This window comes from Prunus avium, chromosome 5 (assembly GCF_965620075.1).
Source record: "Prunus avium chromosome 5, drPruAviu1.hap1.1, whole genome shotgun sequence".
Taxonomy (NCBI): domain Eukaryota; kingdom Viridiplantae; phylum Streptophyta; class Magnoliopsida; order Rosales; family Rosaceae; genus Prunus; species Prunus avium.
This window is the reverse complement of record NC_142288.1, coordinates 21379170-21402105: the sequence shown is the minus strand read 5'-3', so window position 1 is coordinate 21402105 and position 22936 is coordinate 21379170. Positions and strand designations below refer to the sequence as shown.

The 22936-nt window shown below is 38.3% G+C and overlaps 3 protein-coding genes and 1 pseudogene across 3 annotated transcripts; 1 reads left to right on the top strand and 3 right to left on the bottom strand.

Annotated features, from left to right (window-relative positions):
• Positions 1-200: 200 nt before the first annotated feature.
• On the bottom strand, positions 201-1829 carry LOC110745644 ((+)-neomenthol dehydrogenase-like). Its single transcript, XM_021945766.2, has 5 exons — positions 1686-1829; positions 1356-1599; positions 1135-1209; positions 806-985; positions 201-715 (listed from the first exon to the last, which is right to left on the bottom strand). Exons 1-5 carry the CDS (start codon positions 1718-1720, stop codon positions 335-337), a joined length of 915 nt encoding a protein of 304 aa, XP_021801458.1. The 5' UTR covers positions 1721-1829; the 3' UTR covers positions 201-334.
• Positions 1830-3417: 1588 nt separating this feature from the next.
• Positions 3418-8319, top strand: LOC110759180 (DEA(D/H)-box RNA helicase family protein). The gene is made up of 10 exons (XM_021961215.2): positions 3418-4368; positions 4499-4605; positions 4915-4970; positions 5058-5282; positions 5374-5580; positions 5701-5787; positions 6007-6102; positions 6179-6394; positions 7096-7278; positions 7763-8319. Exons 1-10 carry the CDS (start codon positions 3500-3502, stop codon positions 7991-7993), a joined length of 2277 nt encoding a protein of 758 aa, XP_021816907.1. The 5' UTR covers positions 3418-3499; the 3' UTR covers positions 7994-8319.
• Positions 8320-11784: 3465 nt separating this feature from the next.
• Positions 11785-16324, bottom strand: LOC110759138 (Stress responsive alpha-beta barrel domain protein). The gene is made up of 10 exons (XM_088253018.1): positions 16151-16324; positions 15933-16050; positions 15374-15501; positions 15092-15231; positions 14920-14988; positions 14440-14575; positions 14213-14275; positions 14087-14130; positions 13678-13779; positions 11785-11996 (listed from the first exon to the last, which is right to left on the bottom strand). Exons 1-9 carry the CDS (start codon positions 16245-16247, stop codon positions 13693-13695), a joined length of 882 nt encoding a protein of 293 aa, XP_088109144.1. The 5' UTR covers positions 16248-16324; the 3' UTR covers positions 11785-11996; positions 13678-13692.
• Positions 16325-17024: 700 nt separating this feature from the next.
• LOC110745643 (F-box protein At4g35733-like) lies at positions 17025-18142 on the bottom strand (annotated as a pseudogene).
• Positions 18143-22936: the final 4794 nt, after the last annotated feature.

The window sequence follows — 22936 nt, the reverse complement described above, 5'->3', positions numbered from 1 at the left end:
GTTTTACACCAAAAAATCCATTAACTACTTCGTAAAACCATGAGTTGACACAACAGGCTAAGATCATGTCCTGGCATTCCTTTGTCCCACACGATCCATAAAACCAGCACAAATTTGAGCAACCGATCGACTGCAACAGAAAGAATTTTCAAATAAATTAACCAGGCAACTGAAAGTAAGTCAAAATAAGAGAAGAGATCTGGAAATTGAAATCTTTATTAAAACTAAAATTTGTTGTTCAAAACACATTGTGCATACACACGTACATGTCACATGTACATAGGTATTAGGTATATTAAAAGCAAACAATTATATCATTTTACATCTCAAATTTTCATTCAAAGGTTGACAATTCAGTCTGTTCAAAGTAGCGGCCAGAAACTCTAATATCCGGCAACAAAGCCGCCTTCACCGGACCTTTAGCAGCTTCTTCAGCTGTGAGGATACCGGTATAATTGTTCATGTCTGTGGCGGTAAAACCAGGACAGACTGCGTTAATGGCAATGCTAGGATACTTTTTAGCCAAGACTCTGGTATAAGCATTCAGAGCTGCTTTGGATACAATGTAGGCAGATAGATTAATAGGCCAGCTTTTGGCTTCAATCAAATTGTGCTTCACATCCTCCAAAAATCCCTCAACTAAGTTGTCCACTTTCTCTTCTGTGAGGCTATCACCGTCTCCTAGCTCCTTCTTGGCTTCCACATTTGGAATAACCTAAAAATCAATAAACCAATACGTTTATATCAGTCTAACAACATAACATAATGTTGTATTTAGATTTATGATTCGGGTTCGGTTGTGTACCCTTAGTTGTCCCAATGCAGAGGAGACATTGACTACCCTTGCCGAGTTGGATTTTTTAAGAAGTGGAATAAGTGCTTTTGTGAGCTGCTTAATTCCATAGTAGTTTGTTTTGAAGCAATCCCCTGCTGTCTCATAGGTTTGCTTTACATATTCATTCTTGATACAATTGGGACCTATAAGCTGCATCGGTATTTGTTCTTGTCAATGATATATTCATTAGTAAGTGATGCAAGTACATCAAATATATATCATAAGGGTTAGCTTAGCTTGATACAGATTGAGTTTTAGTTTTTTTTGTCTAAAGAAATATCTGAATTTTATTGACTTACATCCTCAGGCCCAATTGCCAACTTCTCTTTGTCATCAGTGAGGAATAAAGATCCAATAACTCCTGCATTATTGACCTGCAATATATTTATATAAAAATAAAAAAACACACATTTCTGTTATAAGTGGTTAAGAAAAATAAACTGATGAGAAGAAAAGATAACATACAATTTCCACAAGAAGATGCATAGAGAGAGAGAGAGAGAGAGATCAAAAGAGTTACCAATATGTCAAGCTTTCCAAACTGAGTTTGAAGAAAATCAGCCAGAGAAGCAATGCTAGTTTGGTCAGTGACATCCAGCTGATGAAAGAGCACATCAGAGAAGCCAGAAGCCTTTAGCTTTTCAACAGCTTCTGTGCCTCTCTTCTCATCTCTTGCAGTTAATATCACCCCAACTCCATTAGAACCTAATTGCCTGCTTATCTCAAATCCAATCCCTTTGTTGCCTCCAGTTACAACTGCAATCCTATTTTGAGGAAATTCAAAACCAAAATTAAGAAAGAATTTTAATTAAATGATGAAATTAACAAACAAATTGAAAGAATGATGTACCTCTTAGACCCAAAAGTGATTGTTGTTTCTTCCATTTTCGTAGATGATGGTTTACAAGGAATTCCAAGTGCTTTTTCTTTCTGTTCTTGAAGATATTTATAGTTTATTTATCTACTAAATTGTCAAAGTTGGTTCAACCTATGAGTCTTTACTGGTCGCGTATGCCATGACATCTTTCTTTACTGGTCACGTATGCCATGACATCTTTCCAAAGTGCTCATTGTCAATCACTTTTGAGTTCAACACTTTTTTAAATCAATGAGAAAGAAATTTGAACTTGAGACTGCTTCGAACATTGGAAAAATATATATCATTATATGAAGAGTTAGTTAATTCTTGAGTTAAATTATTAAAATTTAAATGTTCTTAAGATGGGTTTTTTTTGGACGGAATCAAATTTGACAACAAAGAGACTGCAACACATGAAGGCAAAAAACTTACTACATCATAAAACTTAAAGAGGACATAAAGCCCAGAAAAACAAAAAAATGCAAAAAGCAAAGAAAACGGGACAGGGAAATGCCACACCACCCATAACCGAATAGCAGTGCAATCAACACAAGGCCACACCCACCGGAGAGGAGGCAGTAACCAATGCTACGAACATAAAATGGTGGTGGGCAAGCCACCATAGCTACAAGAGTGCTACCATAATCCAAGCAATAAGTGACAAAAGCAATTTAGAGGCTACCCCAACAGCATAAGAGTAACCCAAAAAAAAAAAGAAAAAGGAATTATGCGTATAAACTTCAAATACATTATTGTCTAATTTGTTTTCTTGGCAGAGATGGTCATAAGTTTTGTTCTTGCACAATTTGAGATGCATACTCCTCAAAATTGGGATGCATTCATTTGGTTTCAAGAAATTAGGACCCCATGGAGGCTTTTCGACGGATTAGACAAGAAAGTGGTTTTCTTGTTTTTTTTTTTTTTTTTTTTTTTTGGTGGAAAATTGAAATCATAATTATTCACCATTTTGGGACCTAATGCAATATTTTTAAATTTTCTAACAAATTAACAATGCATGACGAGTGAAATGAAATGGTCTTAAATTATAGTATCACAAATTAACCATTGTCTTGTCTGGTTGGCTAGAGATGGCGGAAACTTTGGGACGACATTGACTGTTTTTTTAATGACATGGTCTTAAGTTCTCTGTTGTCCATGATTGAGGTAAGGGCTGACAAAGCTTCTTATTATTTCTATGTTTAGGTTTTTAACTTGCATGAATTTTTGTTTGTTTTCGTCAATGGGTTTGCAAGTTGCAACTTGTTGGTAGCAACACTTTGAGTTTCCAGTGTCTTCTAACATTAGAACGAGAAATTAATGGACCACTAGTTAGACATTTAGCAAACTTGACTTCAAATGCTTGTGTCAAACTTCGTCACATTTTTAACAAAATATTTTTGTATTTAAATGTATAACTCCGTATCCTTTCGTTGAATTTAGAAATAAGATACATATAAGATTCGGACTCGTGTGTGGGTTAAACGCTCTTAATCACTTGTACGACATTTTTTTTCTCTTCCTTAAACTGTAAATAATAACAAATTGCGACCAGAAAGAAAAAACCTGAAAATAACAAGAAATGGCCCTTTATTGAAATTTGAAACCCACACACAAGGAGGCCCAACAACACCATCGTCTTCCTTCAATCCTAAACAACAAAGGCCCATTTTATAGCGAAGCATGACAAACCTCAGCTTCAAATTAAAATGTAGGCCCATCCCCATTGTCTTCCTTAAACCCTAAACCAGTAAAACCCTTCCCCTCTCTCTCTCTCTCTCCGATCACTGAATCACTAACCACACACAATGTCCGCTTCGATCCTTTTGGAACGGTCGAGAGACTTCTCGAAGCTTCTATGCAGGCTCGTACTGACCCGACCCATGGGCGGCGGGCCCCGGACCTTCCCGGGAGGCGTCACCAAATGGAAATGGAAGCGCATGCACGAAAAACGAGCCAAAGAGAAGGAAAAGCGCCTCTTAGAACAAGAGAAACAGCTCTACGAGGCCCGTCTCCGCTCCCAAATCCGGGCCAAAGTCGTCGGGAAACCCGACCCGTTTTCAAATCAGGGTTCAGAAACCGGGCACAACCCTATGAACCCCAACGAGCACCTTAAAGCCCTAGCCGATCGGTTCATGAAAGAAGGCGCAGAAGATTTGTGGAACGAAAAGGATGGGCCGATTGATGACCGGCCTCCACCGGTTGGCTCGGACGCACGGACGAGATCGGTTACCGCACCGCCGTTAGACCTGAGTAAGCTGATATCGAAAGGTCGTGATTTGGCGGGAAATAGTGGAAGTGTAAATTTGATAAATTTGAGTGGCAATCACGTTAGGGGTAGGAACTACTCAGTTCAGAGCCGAGGGAGGTTTCGGAGAAGCGATAATTCAAGCGATGAAGACTCGGATTTCGATTCAGAGGGTGAGTCCGTGCAGCCCTTTGCTAATGAGAATTCGAAATTTGGGAGAAATGTGAGGAAATTAGGGAGTAGTGCTTCATTGGGGAAGTATGATGTGAAGATTATTAAGAGGAGGGTGCCCCTTAATTCATTAGACGAGGAGAGTGATTTTGCGCAGCAGGTTAAGTCGATAAGGTACGAGCTTAGTAAGAAAAATGCTGCTGGAAATGAAGGAGGGGAGGATAGGGAACTGGAGGAGACAATTCTTAGTGGAAAGAGGTATGCAAAATTATTGTACTTCGGTTGGTTTTCTTAGATTGCATTTGTGGACATGTTAGAATTTCAGTCTTTGATCAGTTAAATGTGTATGTGCCCATTGGTGATCCTGTTGGTTTTTGGTTTTTCACAGATTTGATGAGTGTGGTATATCTCCATTGACAGTCAAGGCACTGACTTCTGCTGGCTATATTCAAATGACAAGGGTACAGGAGGCTGCTCTTTCTGTTTGCCTTGAAGGTGAGGAGTTGGCTACTCGTTTTAGCCATGTTATTTGGTTTTTTTCTTTCCTTGCTAAATTACATAGAACACCTCCACTTGTAGTTCAAACCCAAGTCATCCTAGGGGTGGATAAGATCCTAATCCGCTAAGGTGTCCTCTAGGGGACGTTTTGTTAATCAATTTGTCCAAACTCATATGATCATATCCTATGATCAATAGTTAATTTCTTGGTCCTCCGGCCTAATTGACTTGAAAAATGGGTGTGACGATTCTTTTAACAAAAAAAATCAGACGGTATGCGATGATTTTCACTCTCATTTGTTACAGGAAAAGATGCGTTGATCAAAGCTAAAACAGGCACTGGAAAAACTGCAGCTTTTGTGGTACATCATTTTACCTTTTTGTTATTTTGGAGTGATTCATAGCATTTTAGGTTCTCTCTTTTCAATTCTCTTGTTAAACACAAACAGCTTCCCGCTATTGAAGCAGTTGTGAAGGCTAAGACTAGCAATACCAATCAACGGGTGTCTCCAGTTCTTGTTCTTATCCTCTGCCCCACAAGAGAACTTGCAAGTCAGATAGCTGCAGAAACAAATGTTTTGTTGAAGTACCATGATGGCATAGGTCTGCAAACATTAGTTGGAGGCACACGATTCAAAGAGGACCAGAAACGTCTTGAATCAAATCCATGCCAGGTTTGTACATTTGGCTTGGTCATTGAAAGTCCTGCTTAATTTTAGTGTGGTTGTGAAGAGAGTAAGAATCTATTGTACAAATATTTCGCAGATAATAGTTGCAACTCCTGGCAGGTTGCTGGACCACATTGAGAATAAGTCAGGCTTGTCGGTGCGATTGATGGGATTGAAAATGCTGATACTTGATGAAGCTGGCCACTTGCTAGACCTAGGATTTCGGAAGGATATAGAGAAAATTGTTGATTGTTTGCCTCGTCGAAGGCAGTCCTTGCTCTTTACTGCAACAATTCCGAAAGAGGTTCGACTATCCTTATACTTCAAGTCTGAAGTTTAAAGGAACAATTTTACTAGGCACTTGGTATATTTTGCTGTATGAAACCACTCAAACCCCAGATTTTACTTGATTATTTATATGCAGGTTCGCCGAATATCACAGCTTGTCTTGAAGAAGGACCATGCTTTTGTTGACACAGTGGGTTTAGGTTGTGTTGAAACTCATGATAAGGTATATAACATTGACCAGTTGGTGTAGTTTCCAATATAGAATTTATTATGAATCTTGCTTTTACATCTCTGTTCAGCCTCTTAATGTGTTAATGTGAAACAGTTCTGGTGTTCATCATTTTAATTACTTTATTATATATGGTTGAAATGGTTCTGATAATACCTGAAGCATAAAATATGACAATTGGAGTCATGAATCCATCTCTACTTGTGAGCGCAGGTTAAGCAGTCATGTCTTGTTGAACCACATGAATTGCATTTTCAAATAGTGCACCAGCTTCTGATGGAGCATATCTCGCAATCACCTGATTATAAGGTTTGATGTTATAGCTTGTGGATTCAAATGTTTGGTTGTGTTGTTTGTGCCTGAGGCCTAACGTTGTACCTTTCAGGTTATTGTTTTCTGTACAACTGGAATGGTAACATCCCTCCTCTTTCATGTTCTTCGTGAAATGAAAATGAATGTTAAGGAGATGCATTCCAGGAAGCCTCAACTCTATCGAACTCGTATCTCTGAGGAATTCAAGGTATCAAAACGGCTGATTCTTGTTACCTCTGATGTATCCGCACGTGGAATGAATTACCCTGATGTTACCTTGGTCATTCAGGTATTTGCCATCTCAGTTATGTTTTTCTTATAGGTTGAACCTTAATTATATCACTGACATGTGAATTAGTTGATTTTTCTAACATATGCAAAGATTACTTGTATATCTATCTTCTGTGTACATAAATGATGTAGTGGACCAACATTAATATGTTCTAACTGAATACAGAGGCCGTGGCTCAGCAGGAGTTCAATTTTTCTTCTTCTTAGATTTACATAGCATTCCCAAGCCTACATTGTGTATAGTGTTGGCTTTTATGTTTAATGACGATGGTAGTGCTTCTCACATTGAGCGTTAATGTATATAGTTTCTTCTTGAGTATTAGTTTCCCAATCATTACTTAGATTTAGGGGTTATGAGATTTGTTGAATTGTTTTTCTGAAAATATGTTAAGAGGCAGAACTAGCTCACTTTGCATTGATCCACTCATTCAGCTATGTGGAGGTTCCAACAGCCACATATTTGTTTCTATTAAATTACTCATTCAGCATCGAGGTTTGTGGTGGACTCGAACATATTTGAATGCATAAAGAGCTACTCACACTAGCACATTAGAACATAAATGTCTGCATCTATTAACTATTTCACGCTAAACTAACAAAGAAGGAAAAAAAAGATTTAAAATATAACTGATGAATGAGTTTTTGCATGTGGCTGCATTGCCTTGTAGTAAAAGTAATACGTAGTCTGATTGTTACCAGGTGGGTATTCCTTCTGACCGGGATCAATATATACATCGTCTTGGAAGAACGGGACGAGAAGGCAAAGAAGGACAAGGCATATTGTTACTAGCACCATGGGAGGAGTATTTTCTGGATGAATTAAAAGATTTGCCTGTTGAAAAATTTCCTACACTGCGATTGGACCCAGGCACTAAACTTAAGGTTCTTGCATCACCTCCAATTCTATTCTTTGTACTTGTATCTGAATTCTGAATCACATTATTGAGTTCAGATACTATTTCTGGCCATATGGGAAAGAACAAAATTTAAAATGAAGTTGAATAAAATCTGAAAAAAGAAGAAGTTATTGAATCAAAAAGAGGTGGTGTTTACAGTTTACAAGTTGAAGTTTCTTAAAGCTTGCTCTCTTTTCATGGTCCAATCCAACCATTGATGAAATAATTAATTAAGTCAATTTGTAGATTTCAGATTTCTAGAATTTTTACTAGACATGGCAGTCAGTACCTCAATCCTAGTGATGAAAGGTTTTGTTCATTAAAATTTCCCATATTTGTTTTATTAGTATTTAGGATATATCTGCTAGTAGCTTCTAGGTTTTCATTATCTTGTTTGTATCAGTTAGTTTGAAATACAATCATGTGCATGTTTCTTATTTGTAATACTGGGTTTTTGCTTATTCTTGCAGATTGAGGATTCATTAGCCAAGATTGACGGTAGTGTCAAAGAAGCAGCCTTTCATGCTTGGCTTGGGTACTATAACTCGATCAGGGAAATTGGCAGGGATAAAACCACACTTGTTGAGCAAGCCAACCAATTTTGTCAATCAATCGGTTTGCAAAAACCTCCTTCTCTCTTTAGAAAGACAGCATTGAAGATGGGCTTGAGAGATATACCTGGCATAAGAATACGAAAGTAGCATACATTTGGAACATGGATAAGCAACCTGCTGATTTGACTGGCTGGGATAGGAAGACAAGGAAGTCAAGGACCTCCATTCCTAGTTCAAGAAGTTGTTTCACATGAAAGTTGTCTTGAGGTGAATGCCTGCCTGGTCTAGCACTGGTCGTTGTTGAAATGGCTGTAGAAGCACACCTTTATCGCATGTTATTGCCATATACAATGGTTTCTTTAGGTTGCATCATGCTATATAGTGATATTTGTGAAGCAGATGCATGCCTCATTGTACATTCTATCCGTTTTGTAAACTTTCTAATTATAATATGAAGCTGCATTTCTCTTTCTTATTTCCTCTTCAGTGTAAAAAACTAGAGCAACTCATAAAAATGTTGATATGAACTAAAGCATCGCTAGTAGTAGAATGGCAATCGGACAAAATCTATGTTGGCTTTAGAAGGTAATGGCAGTTTTTAATTGAGTTTGGGAATTTGAGCAACTCATATTATATATATGTGAATGTCAATTATTATTGTTCGTAGTAAAAACAATGATATTTTTGGAAAGAATGAGTAAATTTTTTGCGCAGCCCAAATGTCTAAATTTGATTTTCTATTCCCATGCATTCAAGAGTAATGTACACTTGATTTGCGCAGCCCGAATGTCTAAATTTCACTTCCAAAAGTGTACTAATTGGTGTTCGATTGAAACAGAAATTGTCTGATCATACTGAATCAGGGACTAATGCTGACACTCTATTTCCTTGCAGACTTACCTCAAACAACTTGTTATGTGAAATTTAGGCATTCGCACCACATCAATGTTGGTCAATGAAGAGGAAAAAAATCAAATATTTAGTCATTGATTGATTCTCAATTTCAAAAGCAAATGAGAAATAAGAGCAACACATTCGCACAATCTATATGCTCAAACCTATACGGCTCTATCAGAACCACCAACTCACAGATTTTCGAATGTCAGCCTGGAATGTCATGTCAGTGGGTGGATATGAACAAGCTATCAAGAATTAATTGGAAAGAGCTTGTGTCATTGGCTGTTCCTTGTCTTTATTGTGCGCTGAATTCATCAAGGTTATTGGCACTCATTGCAAGAACTTGAAGTTATGTTCCCTTTTGACATAGATTTTGCAAGGGCCATGCTGCCTATACATCAAAACTTAAGGTCTTTTAAGTCTTCAGAGCATAATAGTGCACAAGGAAGCTTTGGTGTTTATATTGGACAAAATGTAACATTTAGAAGTGCTGAATATATCTCACTGCCTCCTCACAGAGGACTCCGAATCTCCAGGCTCCGTTGTCGAACATAAACATCTCGACAAGTCAATCCTTGACCTCACGGCTCAATACGTTTCTTTTTTGTCAGAGAGAGTCCTGCATAATGTAAGGGGCACCATTGCATGGTTGAACTTTGTGAGTGTCATAATGTCTGAACTATAAATGTGGACATGCTGTAAATAAAGTTTGCTTTTGTAGACTATTTCCTTTTCATGCTGCAGATAGCTTGTGTTAAGCCTGAATACGTCTATAAAGGTCTTTTTTTTCTCTGATGAACAAAGCAACCTTAGACATTTTCTGAGCTCCAGAACTTCTGGACTAGAAGGATCATCAATTGTAACCTTAGCTGTCCAAAAATTATACTAGAGTCTAATGTGATTTACATACTTCTCCGAAGGTGAATACCGTATTCTACAACAGTCATTTTGATTGCGCCTGGCTAGTACGCAATAGATTGCAAATTCAAGCCATCACTCAATTTGATAATGTTCCTTGATAAGGACATTAATCGTGAATTTTTCCATACAAGTTCAACATCACTGACGTCAGAAGAATCCCCATTTTTCTGTCACAAGTATTGAAATAATTTATCTGCCGTGCATTTCTTTAATCAAAGACAAGGCGGCCAATGGCCATCATCACTTACAAATGTTTGCAGGCAAGAAAAATGGGAAGCAAATATTGTTTTCTTTTATTATAAAGGAAGTCAAATTAGGCAGCTGCTGTTTTAATGCTCAAAGGGCCAAAAACATTACTGAGATGTTCTTCTTACAGCCGAATCAAGCTCTCAATTCAGTTTTAAAACAACATGGAGAGGCTTTGAACAAAATGCTTATGGTCAAATAAAGCTCAAACTAAGAAAAATAAATAAAAGCGCAAGGGGCTTCTAGCTCAATTGGGTAAAAACTTAAGAGCATTTACTTTTGCATTCAAGGTCTGAGGTTTGATTGTCCCCTCCCCAATATCCTTTGTATAAAAAACGAAACAAAACAAAGGCATACCAAAACTTGTATTAGGTGAGAGGTCATGGGTAGGTATGTGTGTGTCTCTCACAACCCTAGCAATAGAGGCTGTAGAGCATGTGTACAAGGCTTTAGAGCCTGTCCTAATCAAAATATCAAATCTAATTATTCAGGCCCCATAATAGGGAGAAGAATTTGCATGCCACGGGAATAGCACTATTTTGCTATCTCCATCTAATTACATTATGTTATGTGAAATTCTTGTTACGAGTGACGGAACGTGATTGGTTGGGGATAGCCGTGACATGCAAGTTTTTAAGGATCCAAAAGAAGCTATTAAAGAATGTTGTTGCAAAACTAACCTTTCAGGCTGCTGTGAAGCTACTACTAGACCATAGTCTAGGCTTCTAGCCTATCATATATGGATGCCAAAACGAATGACAGAAGACCATATACTCTTTGCGCCCTAGTCTTGCATCCAATCAGATGATTGATCTCCTATATTTCGTAGACTTAATCTCTAGAATTGATTTATTGATATATAAATCTAATAGAAAAAGCTCCACTTTGCCATCACGATTTTCGTTTAAGATGCCATGTTTGAAAAAAATTTCTTTTAATAAATCATTGTTGGATGCTTAACATCTAATATCGCAATAATATAGTAGATTTGAGAATTCATTGTATGTGCCGGTTGTATATAACTTTTCTCTCTTAACGTGTTTTAGATTCCACATACATATCATAAAAGGAGACTATATAAACATTCTCTCACCGTCACCAGCGTTATTAATATGGCACTTATCTGAACTTAAATAATCATCTTGACTCGAATTGCAAACAACGACAAGAGCATTATTTCTCAGGGTCGGTGCAAGCTGATGACGTTTCAAAGAAAACTATAAAAGCTAGAAGACAACATTGTCTTTGAATGGATTCACTTCAACTCAGACACGCCACACTTTGAAAACTTCAAAACCTCATCAGTTTTCGTGTCCACCAAAACTATTATCATGACGGTCAATTAAGTCCGCATTTAACTGTCAAATGTTGATATATATACGATTGACATTATACCTGCTATTTTTCTTTTTCTTGTATTTTTTACCAAACCTAATTATAATTCATTTTCTCATTCATCCTTGCCACTTGCCGGGTTACAACAAACCTGTTTTGTTCTAAATTCTCTTCGCATTAATCAACTTGTCATGAATTTTTCCTTTTTGATGGGCCCAATTATTTATCATTGGAAGATTGGAAGAATGATGAAGGATCAATGGGAGCCCACATTTGGGTGGTTGTGTTTGTGTGTATATATGGTACAACTTGTTATAAATAATCCTGCTGGAAGATACTTAATTAGTCATCTAATGACCATCCTTTGATATCCAATTAGAATTAAATCAATAGCTTAGAAGCCAAAACACGTGATGGTGATGCAGCAAGCAAACCCTAAGAACACAGACCGTGGATGCCACGTGTCAGTGGGATCTTGCACCAAGTGTCTCTAACTGTACCTCAAGTCTTCACCGATAATTACAGCACAAATAAAACTATGAACCTAAAATCAGCATAGAAAGAAACAATTAATGTTCAAGTCAACTCCCCACAGCCCATCACAAACCGTTTTTCACATTAACACTTCATTGGGTACTAAAAGACCAGATTAGCCTTCAAATGTAAAGAATTAAGTTCAGAAAAAGTACAGAAACATGCATCTGTTTGCATATAATCACACTCTCAGAGCTTTCTGCAATGACCTGCAAGGCTGCAACACAAACCATCTTCGATTAGTATAGTTGGGAACAACAGCTACATGCATAAAACTGCAGAATGAGATGACAAATGCAAGATGATTTTTGTAAGTTTGGGCAATTTGGGTATTTTAAAGGATGTTTTCGCAAATACGCAACGACGATCGGGCATTTATGTCATTTCAGTAGAATTAATTGTGAGTTTTGGCTCTATCTTTCCCACAGGTTGCCATCCCATATTAAAAGACTTCACGCCTGCTTGCATTTGAGGAATGAGAGAACATACTCAGTTTTCCTAACTTGCTTCCTTTTTCTTTGTAAGATATACTGAAATTTATCATCTCAAGAATCATGAGAATTCAGCATCTCAGAGTTGTATGTGTGGTCTTCATGATCATGCTTATGATCAGTCAGATATCAAGTTATCGTCACATCCACAGAGTGACAGCTAAAGAATCCAAGCAAACAGATAAATCTGAATCCTATTCCAGGTTTTCAAGGCATTTCTCTACAGAATCTCCAGAGGGATCCAGCAGCAGAGATGAGATTGGCCCCCGCAAAGGCGTTTCTCTACGAGAAGTTCCACAGGGACCAAACCCTCTTCACAACTGATCAGCCCTCTTGCAATTAAGTGTATTATTCAGTTAGACAAATACTTTCATCAGTTTCTAGTGTAAATCAAATATTTTTTTTTTGGTACTCATAGTCTAATAGATCCAATTGGGAAAGAATGTGAGCAACTTTAGTCTATGAACAAAGTGTAAGTCTGTAAACAGTTTTTGATTGAATGGTAAAAAAATTTATTACACATGTTCTCAAGAGGGGCTGCATTTTGTGATGAATATCTTAGTTGAAGAAATAGATAATATACTGATCTAAATAATCTTGATCTTTTCTTATTCTATCACTAAATAAATATTACAGTTCAAAGAAAAAGTCAGAACCTACAAAGCAAGTTCTTGCATAAAAGGTTTCCAAAGTACAAGAGATGACCAGCTAACTTACATCACAAACTAGAAGTATGTGTGTTATAAAGCATCTGTAACGCTGTATATAACAAGTCAACATGCAAACACCATCTAATTGATTTTGTCCTGGGTGGTGGGGCACAGTTTTGGCTCTTGTGGAGTATAAAATAGTTGAAAATATTCATAATCTGTTTGCATATTTATGTGTTAGTTTGTTTTTCCATATGAGGTCAAACAATAGATTTGGAAGGATTCTCTGATGTAACTTCCATGTTAGAAGAAAACAAATGGGAAGGTAGAAAATTTTAAGTACATAGGCCAATGTAATGTATATAAAATTAGTTTCCTTTATTCTTCCTGAAAACACATAGAAGATTAACGTTACAAGCAACCCAACGCTGTGGAAGTTTGATTGATCAGAATGATACATATCCCTCACAAAGAATTTTCCTCTAAATGCAGGTGATGATTTGAAATCATACCAGAAATATTATAAATAAAATATACAGATCCTACTGTCTGGTAAACACTTTTTCCTCTTATGATCTCTAAGGATTGGACTGATTAGATTGCTTGAATTTTGAACAGAGGATTTTTCAAGATGGATTGAGTGCTCGTTCAGACAAGATAGACACAGTTTCCAACCAAATATATTGCTCTATTCATACATTATACGATTTAGTACTCTTCATAGATTCCGTGGTTTGGACAAATAGGGGAAACAAACCTCAAAGAATTTTCGCTACATAATCTCACTGCCGACTGGATCAACTGAAAAATGAAGCGAAAGTGTTTTCCGAGTCATTTGATCAAACTTAGACTTCCATATCTGCAATTTTGTAAAATTTCCAAATGTTAATGAAATGTCGGTTGACTGCAATGGAGACAAATCCAAGAGCTATAATTCCAAAATGTGTCTGCACCTCAAATTAGGCAAGAATCAAACTCTATACTAGCTGGTATAAAAGATTGGGAACACTTGAAAGTTTTCATCATGGACTCTAGATGTTTAGAACTACATTTTTTTCTTTTTCTTTTTTGGGTTTAGAGTAAGATTTGGATAAGCATGCATTCTATTTAGGTTCATGCCGAAGTTGATGGGAAAAGTAGGATCCAAATAGAAACAAACTACTCACTTCTTTGTACTCTGAGCTTCCCACAAATATCTCAAAACCGTCAACTACAAAATATACCAGTGAATGACAGTCAACAAAACAAAGGCAGCATGTATGTGAATCTACATAATGCAAACAAGAACTCACGAGACCGAAATCGGATCACTACTCCATGTGTATACTCCTTGCTGCTGGGATTAAAATTCAGACCTGAAAATCAAATACTAATAAGATATGATACATAATTATTTCGTACAACACATAGGATTTTCTACTATATCTTCAGAATAAATATTGTACAAACAGAAACAAGAGCTAAGAGAAAATAAAATATGCTTTGTTTTGCAGTTAATCAGCTTTTAGCTCAAACAAACCTTGAGTAGATTGGACTATTATGGATGGAAATCCCATAATAAGCCCTTCCAAAGAAACTAATGCCTCTTCCACGCGTCCAGATGCATTATCAACAAAGGAAAGCAGAAGCACAAACTCCACACCGAAGTTGAATTCCTGCTTGCAAGAGCAATTAGCTTCCCTTTTGAGAAAGAACTTTTAGATCCAAAGAATCAGAAACAAAAAGCACATGGAAATGTCTAGAACCAAAAGAGTTTTAGAAAGTTAGATTGCAACCAAAGTGGTTCAGAAAACTTAGAACTTAAATGCCAATAAGCAAAGTCATGTATAGTTTCCAAAGCATTAAAATTCTTTTGAATGTACGCATCTTCATTGCCATAATTAGAAATGAGATATAAAGTACGTGAACTCCTGTGTACTAGACAAAGAATCTAGTATCTGAACTCGAAATAATTTTATTCAATCAATAAAACCAAATTGGGAAGGATGTTGCTTCCAACCTCTCCTTTTCGGAATATAGGTATGATATCATCTTCTACTTCAGATTCGTAATCCACATTAGTCAATCCCTGTTTATGTACATTAAATGTCAGACCAATAGTTGATAAAGCAGAAACTTTTGAAATGGAAGCCTAAAGCACAGAGTGTCGGCGTTTACATGTCAGGGCATACATGGCAGTAAGGCAATACATGCTCATTGAGTACTCGCAAGTAGAAAGGGTTCTCGTAAAACTTCCCAATGTCTTCTTTTCTCTGGAAACGCATGTAGACAGCATGTGTATACTTGTCGATATTTTCGTTGGAGATACGTCCTACAAATGTGATCGAACATATAAGGCCATGTTTTAATGAAAATCAGACAACAGAAAAACGATTAAACTGAAACAAGTATTTGAGTTTTGAAAGTTGGAGACAGCATTGTTTTGTATATTGATTTATACAAGTAAAGCTCACCTAATGATACTGCAAGAATGCCTCTCATTTGATACTGGGTTGTATAAAGAAAATCCAGCATATCCTTCTCTTCCTCATCAGATAAATCCTCCTTTGCTTTCAGTAGGCATATGTGGTCAACCACCTTTCTGAGTAAAATGGAAATTAGAGAAATGTTACATTGCGCGTGTCAGATTGGGGAACCATATCCAATAAGTATTCAACTAATAAAACGAACTTAAACACAAAACTATAAATGTTGCTTTGTGCTTACCACTCACCTCATAACATGAGAAGGATCACATTTTCTGACCACATTAACAACTGAACATAACAACTAATGTAACAAGTAACGCCCATCGGCTACGTCACAGGCTTAGCTTAAAGTGTTACAAAAATGCAGCATTACCCCAAAATTGGGTAAAATTACAAAAGAATGCAACTTTCAGATATGGTAAAGCCAATCTCAAAGTTATCAAAGTAAAAATGCAAAACCCCAAATTGGGTAAAATTATATTTTAGTCTGCCTCTTAAATTTATTCATCAAAGAAAATGAAAAAAGTTGGAAGAGCAATGGAACCTTTTCTTCTGCACATTGAGGCTTGAGCTCTGCTCCTCCGTAGCAGAAACTGTTACTCCCCGATTCTTTTTCCTCCCCAACCATGTACTGGTCACAACAGCTCCATTCATTCCACATGCTGAACAATAATAAATTAAATTGTAGAAAGAAAACAAAATATCATAAAATATTCACTGAATTTAAAGAAATATATATCCAAAGAATGAAATTCGTATTACCGTTAAAAGGGGCACGGCGGGAGATGATTGGTAAACGGCGGTGAGGGTTTGTGAGGCGAATGGGAGAGAGTACGGAGCACTGAGATTGAATGAGCATCTTTCTTGCTTTGCTATCTGTGCATCTTTCTGACTCTGAGTGTGATTTTATATCAATTCAAAATAAGGGGGACGATCTCCTCCAGTATAAAATGGGTGGACAAGGAAAAAAACCGAACTTTTAAATTGTGGGTTTTAAATTGCCGCTTAGTTATCCACATTTACCAAAATACCCTCTTGGGTTCACATTTTCTTAAAAATAAAGTTTAGTTTACCATAGCGGTAAGCTACCCCCCTCGCCCCTCATGGTCACCTCTTCGAAACCCAATACTGTCAATATCCAGGAATTATAAACTTTTAACCTTTTTTTAAGTGGAGATTTAGGGCAGCTAGACCAAACTAGTAATCTAGCATATATAGCTACAAGCACACAAATTTAAAACCCAATCATAGTGTTTAATATTTCATCCATCATATTTAATTTACAACAATCCAGCTTCGAGCACACTTGCATTAAGGAGGACAAATGACGAGAAAACCTAAAAACTCAACACAAACTACCATACTTTTGACTTGTACATTCATTCGAATATGAAATTGTGGTCTAGAAAATGTATGATATGAAAAAAATAATTATATAAAATGAGTTTATATCCAGCTTCAGCCATGGCAAAAGTGTTCATTGTACAAAATATATGGCAAATACTTAGAGCACACTATGTCAAATACAAGAGCACAAGAAGGAGCTTCAACGAAACAAAATGGTTTGAAACGTAAAACAAAAAGACATTCAAGTCACAAATTAACAATAAAAACAAGAAGACGCAAAAGGAGCTTTTCACAGTCGACAAGTTGGCATAACCCAAATTGATGGTCGCTTAGCCCTCCCTAACAGGGTCATAGCAGTTGTCGTGTAAGGCTTTGAAATGCTTTGAGTTTTGATGTTATACACGCCAAAATCTTCAGGTACCCAAGGCGTACTTTGATCATCTAAGGTGAAGTATATTCAATTAGGCTGGCATCCTGGCAATTTTGAAGCCAAAACAAACACGGAAGAATTATCACCCAAAAAAAGAGCAGCATCATCCAAGGTTTCTTTCTCAATCAACTCGTGTTTATCAAAATTTAGTTCGAAAATTTCAAATTTAAATGTGACATACTTCACATCTGGCCAAATACCTTCCCACTTTCTATGCCTTTTCACGATTAAAAACCCTTTCTCATTGGAATCCACAATATATGTCTTGGCAGACGCCCTTTGTGAACCAAACCCTTCCATAGTTTTCAAGCTTCCCCAGTTTATGTCGGATTCACTTGTAATGTCAAAATTTAAAATTGCATCCCAAGCATATACATCATAACCTTTATCTCCAAGGTGAACAACTTCATGAAAGAATGAGAAGTCCCAATCATCAATATACGTTCAATCTGTGTCTTTACCAGGTATGATAAAAGCAAAATAAGAAAACTTTCCGTATATGACAGTAACAATAAAATCATGTGCATTTAAAATTGGGTCCGTTGAAATTGTAGCCTTATACACATAATAATCCAATTCTCCAAAGTCATAACAACTCCTTAGTGAAGGAAGGCGAATGATTGAATTTTCTTTCTCTTTACATCCTTCAACCATAGAGAATGGATTCATTAAGGTCACTACGAAGTTCTCTTCTAGAGCTATTAGCCATCCTTTTGAAGACCCACAAATCGCTTACTTGGAAGTCTTAATTGTAAATCAAGAACCCTATCATTGATGACGTTGTATAAGTTCCATGTATATTCTTTGTCACTAGAAATTAAGAGCATTGGAGCTGTGTGTCGACTTTGGCTCCGATTATTCTTTGCTACACCATTCCATGTCTTACAAACAACACTAAAAGCCAAATAGTCTGAAATCGATTTTAATCTCTCTAAAACTAGATCTAACAGGTCCTTAGGCAAATTTTCCCAATAGGAAAAGACAAATGGGTAAAACCAGAATGAACCAAAACTAAAACGCCTCCAAAATAGAAAAAACTTGGAATATTAATACTGAAAAAATTTAGATTGAAAGAAAGATATATAACTAATAGAAAAACAACAATAATTTCTTGGAAAAGACATACCTGAATCCATAGCTGTTTTCTTTTTGGGTTTTCCCCATGGATGAAACGGTAGTCTGAAGCCATGCTTATACATATCCGTGAAAATAAGCACACATCCCTCTGGAGGATATCTAACCACATCGGCCGCAGTAGGTAACCTCAACCCCACCGAAGGTGGAACACTGAACTCTGTCTGAATCTCCACCAATCTTACCTCTGTCAATGTATTCCTTCTCGGTAATGGGACACCAACCCGTACCTCCAACCCTTCTGACGCAGAAGTCACAGCTACTTCCACAGACCCTGATGGCCCAGCTTGATTGCTCGAGCCCACCTCTGGTGTATGAGGCAAAGCCAGAACACGATTAGCCATAGCCTCTAACATGCTATAGTTTCTCTGCATCTCCCTATAATTAGCCTCTCGAGAATCTACTGATGGTTCCCTCCTCTCACAATCACGAACTGCCATCCTACTCTCTATTACACATTCTACCACATGCTCTAACTAGGAATTCTCACGTTCAGAACACACATAAAGGCTTGGCTCTGACTGGGAACTATCACTTTCAGTATCTTCCCCACCAAAGGCAGGGGGGTCATGACTTTCTTTATCAGAACTCTCAGACATCTACAACATGCAGAAACAAGGAAAATGAACTAATGCACATGCATGAAAGATCAAAACACAAAAAGATGGCACACCTATATGCTCTTTGCTCTACGAACAACATTCAACAAGTTCATACCCATATTCAAGGTGTTCATCCTAACATTCAACATGTTCATGCCAAACAGTACATTTTAATTCGAAAATTCAAGGAAAATGAAGCCTCACCTTGTTTGCACCACCACGAAAAGCTTGCCAGAAATCACCTTGGCCACAGCACCACCACCAAATATCTCGCCGGAATCTCCTTTTCTCCTCTTCACTTTTTCCAAATTTTTCTCTCAAGTCTCAAGTGTGAGGCCTTCTCCACCCCAAGCTCCTGTATATAAAAGCTCAAGGATACCGATGCCTTGGTTCACGAGAAAACCCTAGCACCATTTCAACTTCTCGCTCGAATTTTGTACACCTGCTCCAAATAATTTGAAATTCAAAATTCAAATTGAGTACAAAAAAAAGGAATAAAGAGGTTTGAAAGAGCCTTGCTGAAGGGCATGGCCCGTGTAGAAACAATGGAGGCCCACGCAAAATAGGACTCTTACTGCCCGGCTCCATTCCGAAGCCCAGGCCTCCGTTGCCGAACGGCAAGGATCACGCCATAAGCCCACATAGGCAGACCCAATCCTTCCCTTCCAGAACCCCATGCCGACACATCCGAGGCCCCGCAGACTGGAGACAGTCCTTGCCGAAGGCCCCGAAGGCTCAGACCCACGTTGCTTTCCAATGGGCAAGGAGAACCAAAAAACAAAAACAAAACAAAAAAACAAAACAAAACAAAACAAAAAACAACAAAGACCTCTTGCCGAACGACAAGGGCTGTACAGAAGGGAAGAGAGGAAATGGAGAAATTCGGGGGTCACAAAAAAAACATACCCTACAGAAATTCAGGTTTCTTATCGACATCGTGATGACCCCAATCTTGGTGACTGGCTGGGATCAACCTTTGTGTCAAACCTCCAATCTTGGTGAACGAGAATTTCCCGAGCATATTGGCCTGCCGAACGGCATGTCCCTTCCAGATCAGAGGGCAAACTCGAAAACACCTCTCCAGGATACTCTTATCGAAGATATGACGTCATGATCGACACTTCCAGCCGAGGACGAAAGCTGGGAGGCTCACGGAATTCCTTTGGACCACCCTTGTCGAATAGCAAGGGCTATGCGAACTCAAGGGCGCACTCGCAAGGACCTCTTGCTGAAGACTCGTGCTCCACCTCTCACGCATATTAGTGTTCCAGCTCTGTCGAAGATGTACACACAACTTCCAAACCCTAGCCCCCTGCCGCAGCCCAGGATCAACCTTGCGAAGCCCAGCTTAGCTCCGTAGCAATCTTGGACCATAAGCTCAAACCAAGCAACAAATGGACCTTGCCGAACCTGTGTTTCTCCTTAACCTTGTCTCTACTCTCGGCAGCCGCAAGGGAGGCTCCCCTTTTGCCATACCAAAGGATCCACCTGCCGAAGGTATAAATCACTACTTTAAAAAAATAAAAGAGCCTTGCCGAACGGCAAAGGCATATGCAGGGAGAAAGGAACTCACGGAAACTCCCTTGCCAAAGGATCCCTCAAAGCCTAGCTTCAGACTCGCAAAAGCTCGAGCAAATCAATCACCCAAAACTCGAAGTCAGACAGAGCTTTCAACCTTGGATGATGACGGCTGAACGAAAAACGATAGAGCCACAATAACAATACCTGCCGAACCTTTTTGGACTTGCGCAAATGGTTTCCAATCAGCCCTGCCAAACGGCATGGCTCGATCCAAAGTCTCGAGACAACACCCTCCTTCACCAATTCTCTCCAAGAGGCGGCCCTCTCCTCCAAACTTTCTGAAAATAGTGAAAAATTAGATATCGAAGCTTGAGCTTAACCACCAAGTCCCCAAGCATTTTCCGAACCTTAGTAACCCTAAAAGCCCAATCTTTGCAAAATAATAATCTCCAACACCACCCTTGCTGAACAGCAAGGGTCATACTAAAGTCTAGACATGCTCACGGGCTCTCTTCACTCTCACGCATGCATGCTCACAATTCAAGTATGCCTCTCCCTGTCGAAAGCCCAAACAGCCTAGCCTTTCACAATTTTTCTTTCCTTCCCAAAAAACCCAGGCTTGTCGAACAGCAAGGGGTGTGCAAGAAGAGAGTGGAGGCTCACAGAATGCTCTCTCCACACCAACCCTACCGAAGCTTCAAGGGCCTAACCCTAGGCCAAGTAACTTCACCCCTTCTGAAGTTTCTTAGGCCCTAAAAATCATTACCATTGGACCTTGCCGAACGGCAAGACCCATGCTCAAGTTATGGCTCACGTCACGGCAAAATTCTCCTCCCTAACCCCTAGCTGCCCCGCTCCACAGAGCCCGAACACGGCCCCTTTGCCGAACACGCTGGTACTCAACTCCCAACAGTTCTGGAAGCTCACACATTCTTCTTTCTCCTTGCCAGAAGCCTAGTCGAATGGCAAGACCTATACGACTCTCGGTCAGCCTAGTACCAAGGCCATACTCTTAAAACTTGACGCAACTTCTGGCTTGCCAACTTGGGGGACTAGGGAACGCCCCACGGCTCCTACCAAGAATGCTCGGTAAAGATTATGCAAAAATCTTACAAGTTCCCAACCCAGAAGTTACTTCTGGACGGCGAACTTGGGGGACTATTGTTTACACCATAATCAACCGAGCATATCTAGCACCAAAACAACTAGCACCAAGGCAGACATGCCTTCTTCCCTGCCGAAGGAAGACACTTTTCCAAGGCAGCGGACACCTGCCGAAACTCTCGACTACCGAACCTAGTCTCCAGGGACACGTGTCACCACCACAGCGACTTGCACAAAGTCCCACATTGAAACGTTGTGCAAGACTTCCATTTTCATCTCCCTATAAATAGGGAACAGTGCCCAAGACAAAAAAATGTAACTATTTTCTCACTTTTACTGTTACTCTGTCAAAATTACCATAAATAACTGACTTAAGCATCGGAGAGCCTTCGGTAGGCATCACACTGGTGTCTGAAGCTTAATGACTGCTTCATCCCATTGTCTTCTGCAGGTTACTCAGTTACCGAAGGTCTACACCTTCTTCCCTGCCAAAGATCCTACACTTCCTTCCTAAGTTAACCTCCCAAAAAGAGCATCAACAACCCTAATTCACATTTTTCTATCTAATTATCCATTCAATAATAGTACTTGCGAATACTCTCTCAGTGTTTCTACAATTGTGTGTTTTTCTTTGACTTAAATTTTCAAGTTTCAAACTAAAAACATTTCCTCCTAACACAAAACAAGTTTCCATTATTTGAAAAACTAATAAAATTGAAATGCTCAGAGAAAGGGAGAGTGTCGGGAATATACAACTCACAAATAAGTCCAAAAATTTAGGGTTTCTCAACTATTTAAGTCACGAATAAAGTCCATCAGAAAGAGCGAGTTCAGATCTTTCGACACATGTGAGACAGAGGATCTAAACTCCATCTTAAATTAACTTTATTTATTTTTTCTTCTTTCGATTTTCACAAAACCCCATCGGCCCTCAAAAATTACACAAACACACCCGAAGATTTCATTTTGTTTTCACAAGACCCCTTTTCGTTGATTGTTTGTCTAAAAATTGATGATTTCTTTGGAAGAAAATACTTATGCAAATGACCCAATTAACCTCAATGAAGTATATGTAATCTAATCTCAAAGGCCAACTTTGTCATTTCGAGAAATTTTTTTTGTTGGGTATAAAATCAATGAAAATTAGTTTTGTCGAAACAATTTAAAACCACTCTTTCGGTATTGGGTTTTAAATTGGTTTGTGCTCAACAAATTCTCATTGGGGGGCTTCTGGCATGTATTACAAAACTAGTAGAGCCCAAACAAATAAGTTCCACCTAGGGTAAACTTTTTTTTTTTTTTTGGGTCGAAAAAATGAACATGTCATTGCCATATAGAGTTACATAAAAACCCAATACAAAAGTTACAAAAATAAAACAAGGGCTCAACCAAAGAAAATAAAAGCCTAAT

Excerpts from the sequence above, each read along its gene's own strand:
- LOC110759180 (XM_021961215.2), top strand. The coding sequence starts at position 3,500 with ATGTCCGCTTCGATCCTTTTGGAACGGTCGAGAGACTTCTCGAAGCTT. Across the intron at positions 5,283-5,373 it reads TTGAATCAAATCCATGCCAG|ATAATAGTTGCAACTCCTGG; the intron begins GTTTGTACATTT and ends AATATTTCGCAG. Across the intron at positions 5,788-6,006 it reads GTGTTGAAACTCATGATAAG|GTTAAGCAGTCATGTCTTGT; the intron begins GTATATAACATT and ends TTGTGAGCGCAG.
- LOC110759138 (XM_088253018.1), bottom strand. The coding sequence starts at position 16,247 with ATGCTCATTCAATCTCAGTGCTCCGTACTCTCTCCCATTCGCCTCACA. Across the intron at positions 16,051-16,150 it reads CCGCCGTGCCCCTTTTAACG|CATGTGGAATGAATGGAGCT; the intron begins GTAATACGAATT and ends ATTATTGTTCAG. Across the intron at positions 14,989-15,091 it reads ATGTATTGCCTTACTGCCAT|GGATTGACTAATGTGGATTA; the intron begins GTATGCCCTGAC and ends GTACATAAACAG.
- LOC110745644 (XM_021945766.2), bottom strand. The coding sequence starts at position 1,720 with ATGGAAGAAACAACAATCACTTTTGGGTCTAAGAG. Across the intron at positions 1,600-1,685 it reads ATCACTTTTGGGTCTAAGAG|GATTGCAGTTGTAACTGGAG; the intron begins GTACATCATTCT and ends TCCTCAAAATAG. Across the intron at positions 1,210-1,355 it reads TTGGAAAGCTTGACATATTG|GTCAATAATGCAGGAGTTAT; the intron begins GTAACTCTTTTG and ends AATATATTGCAG.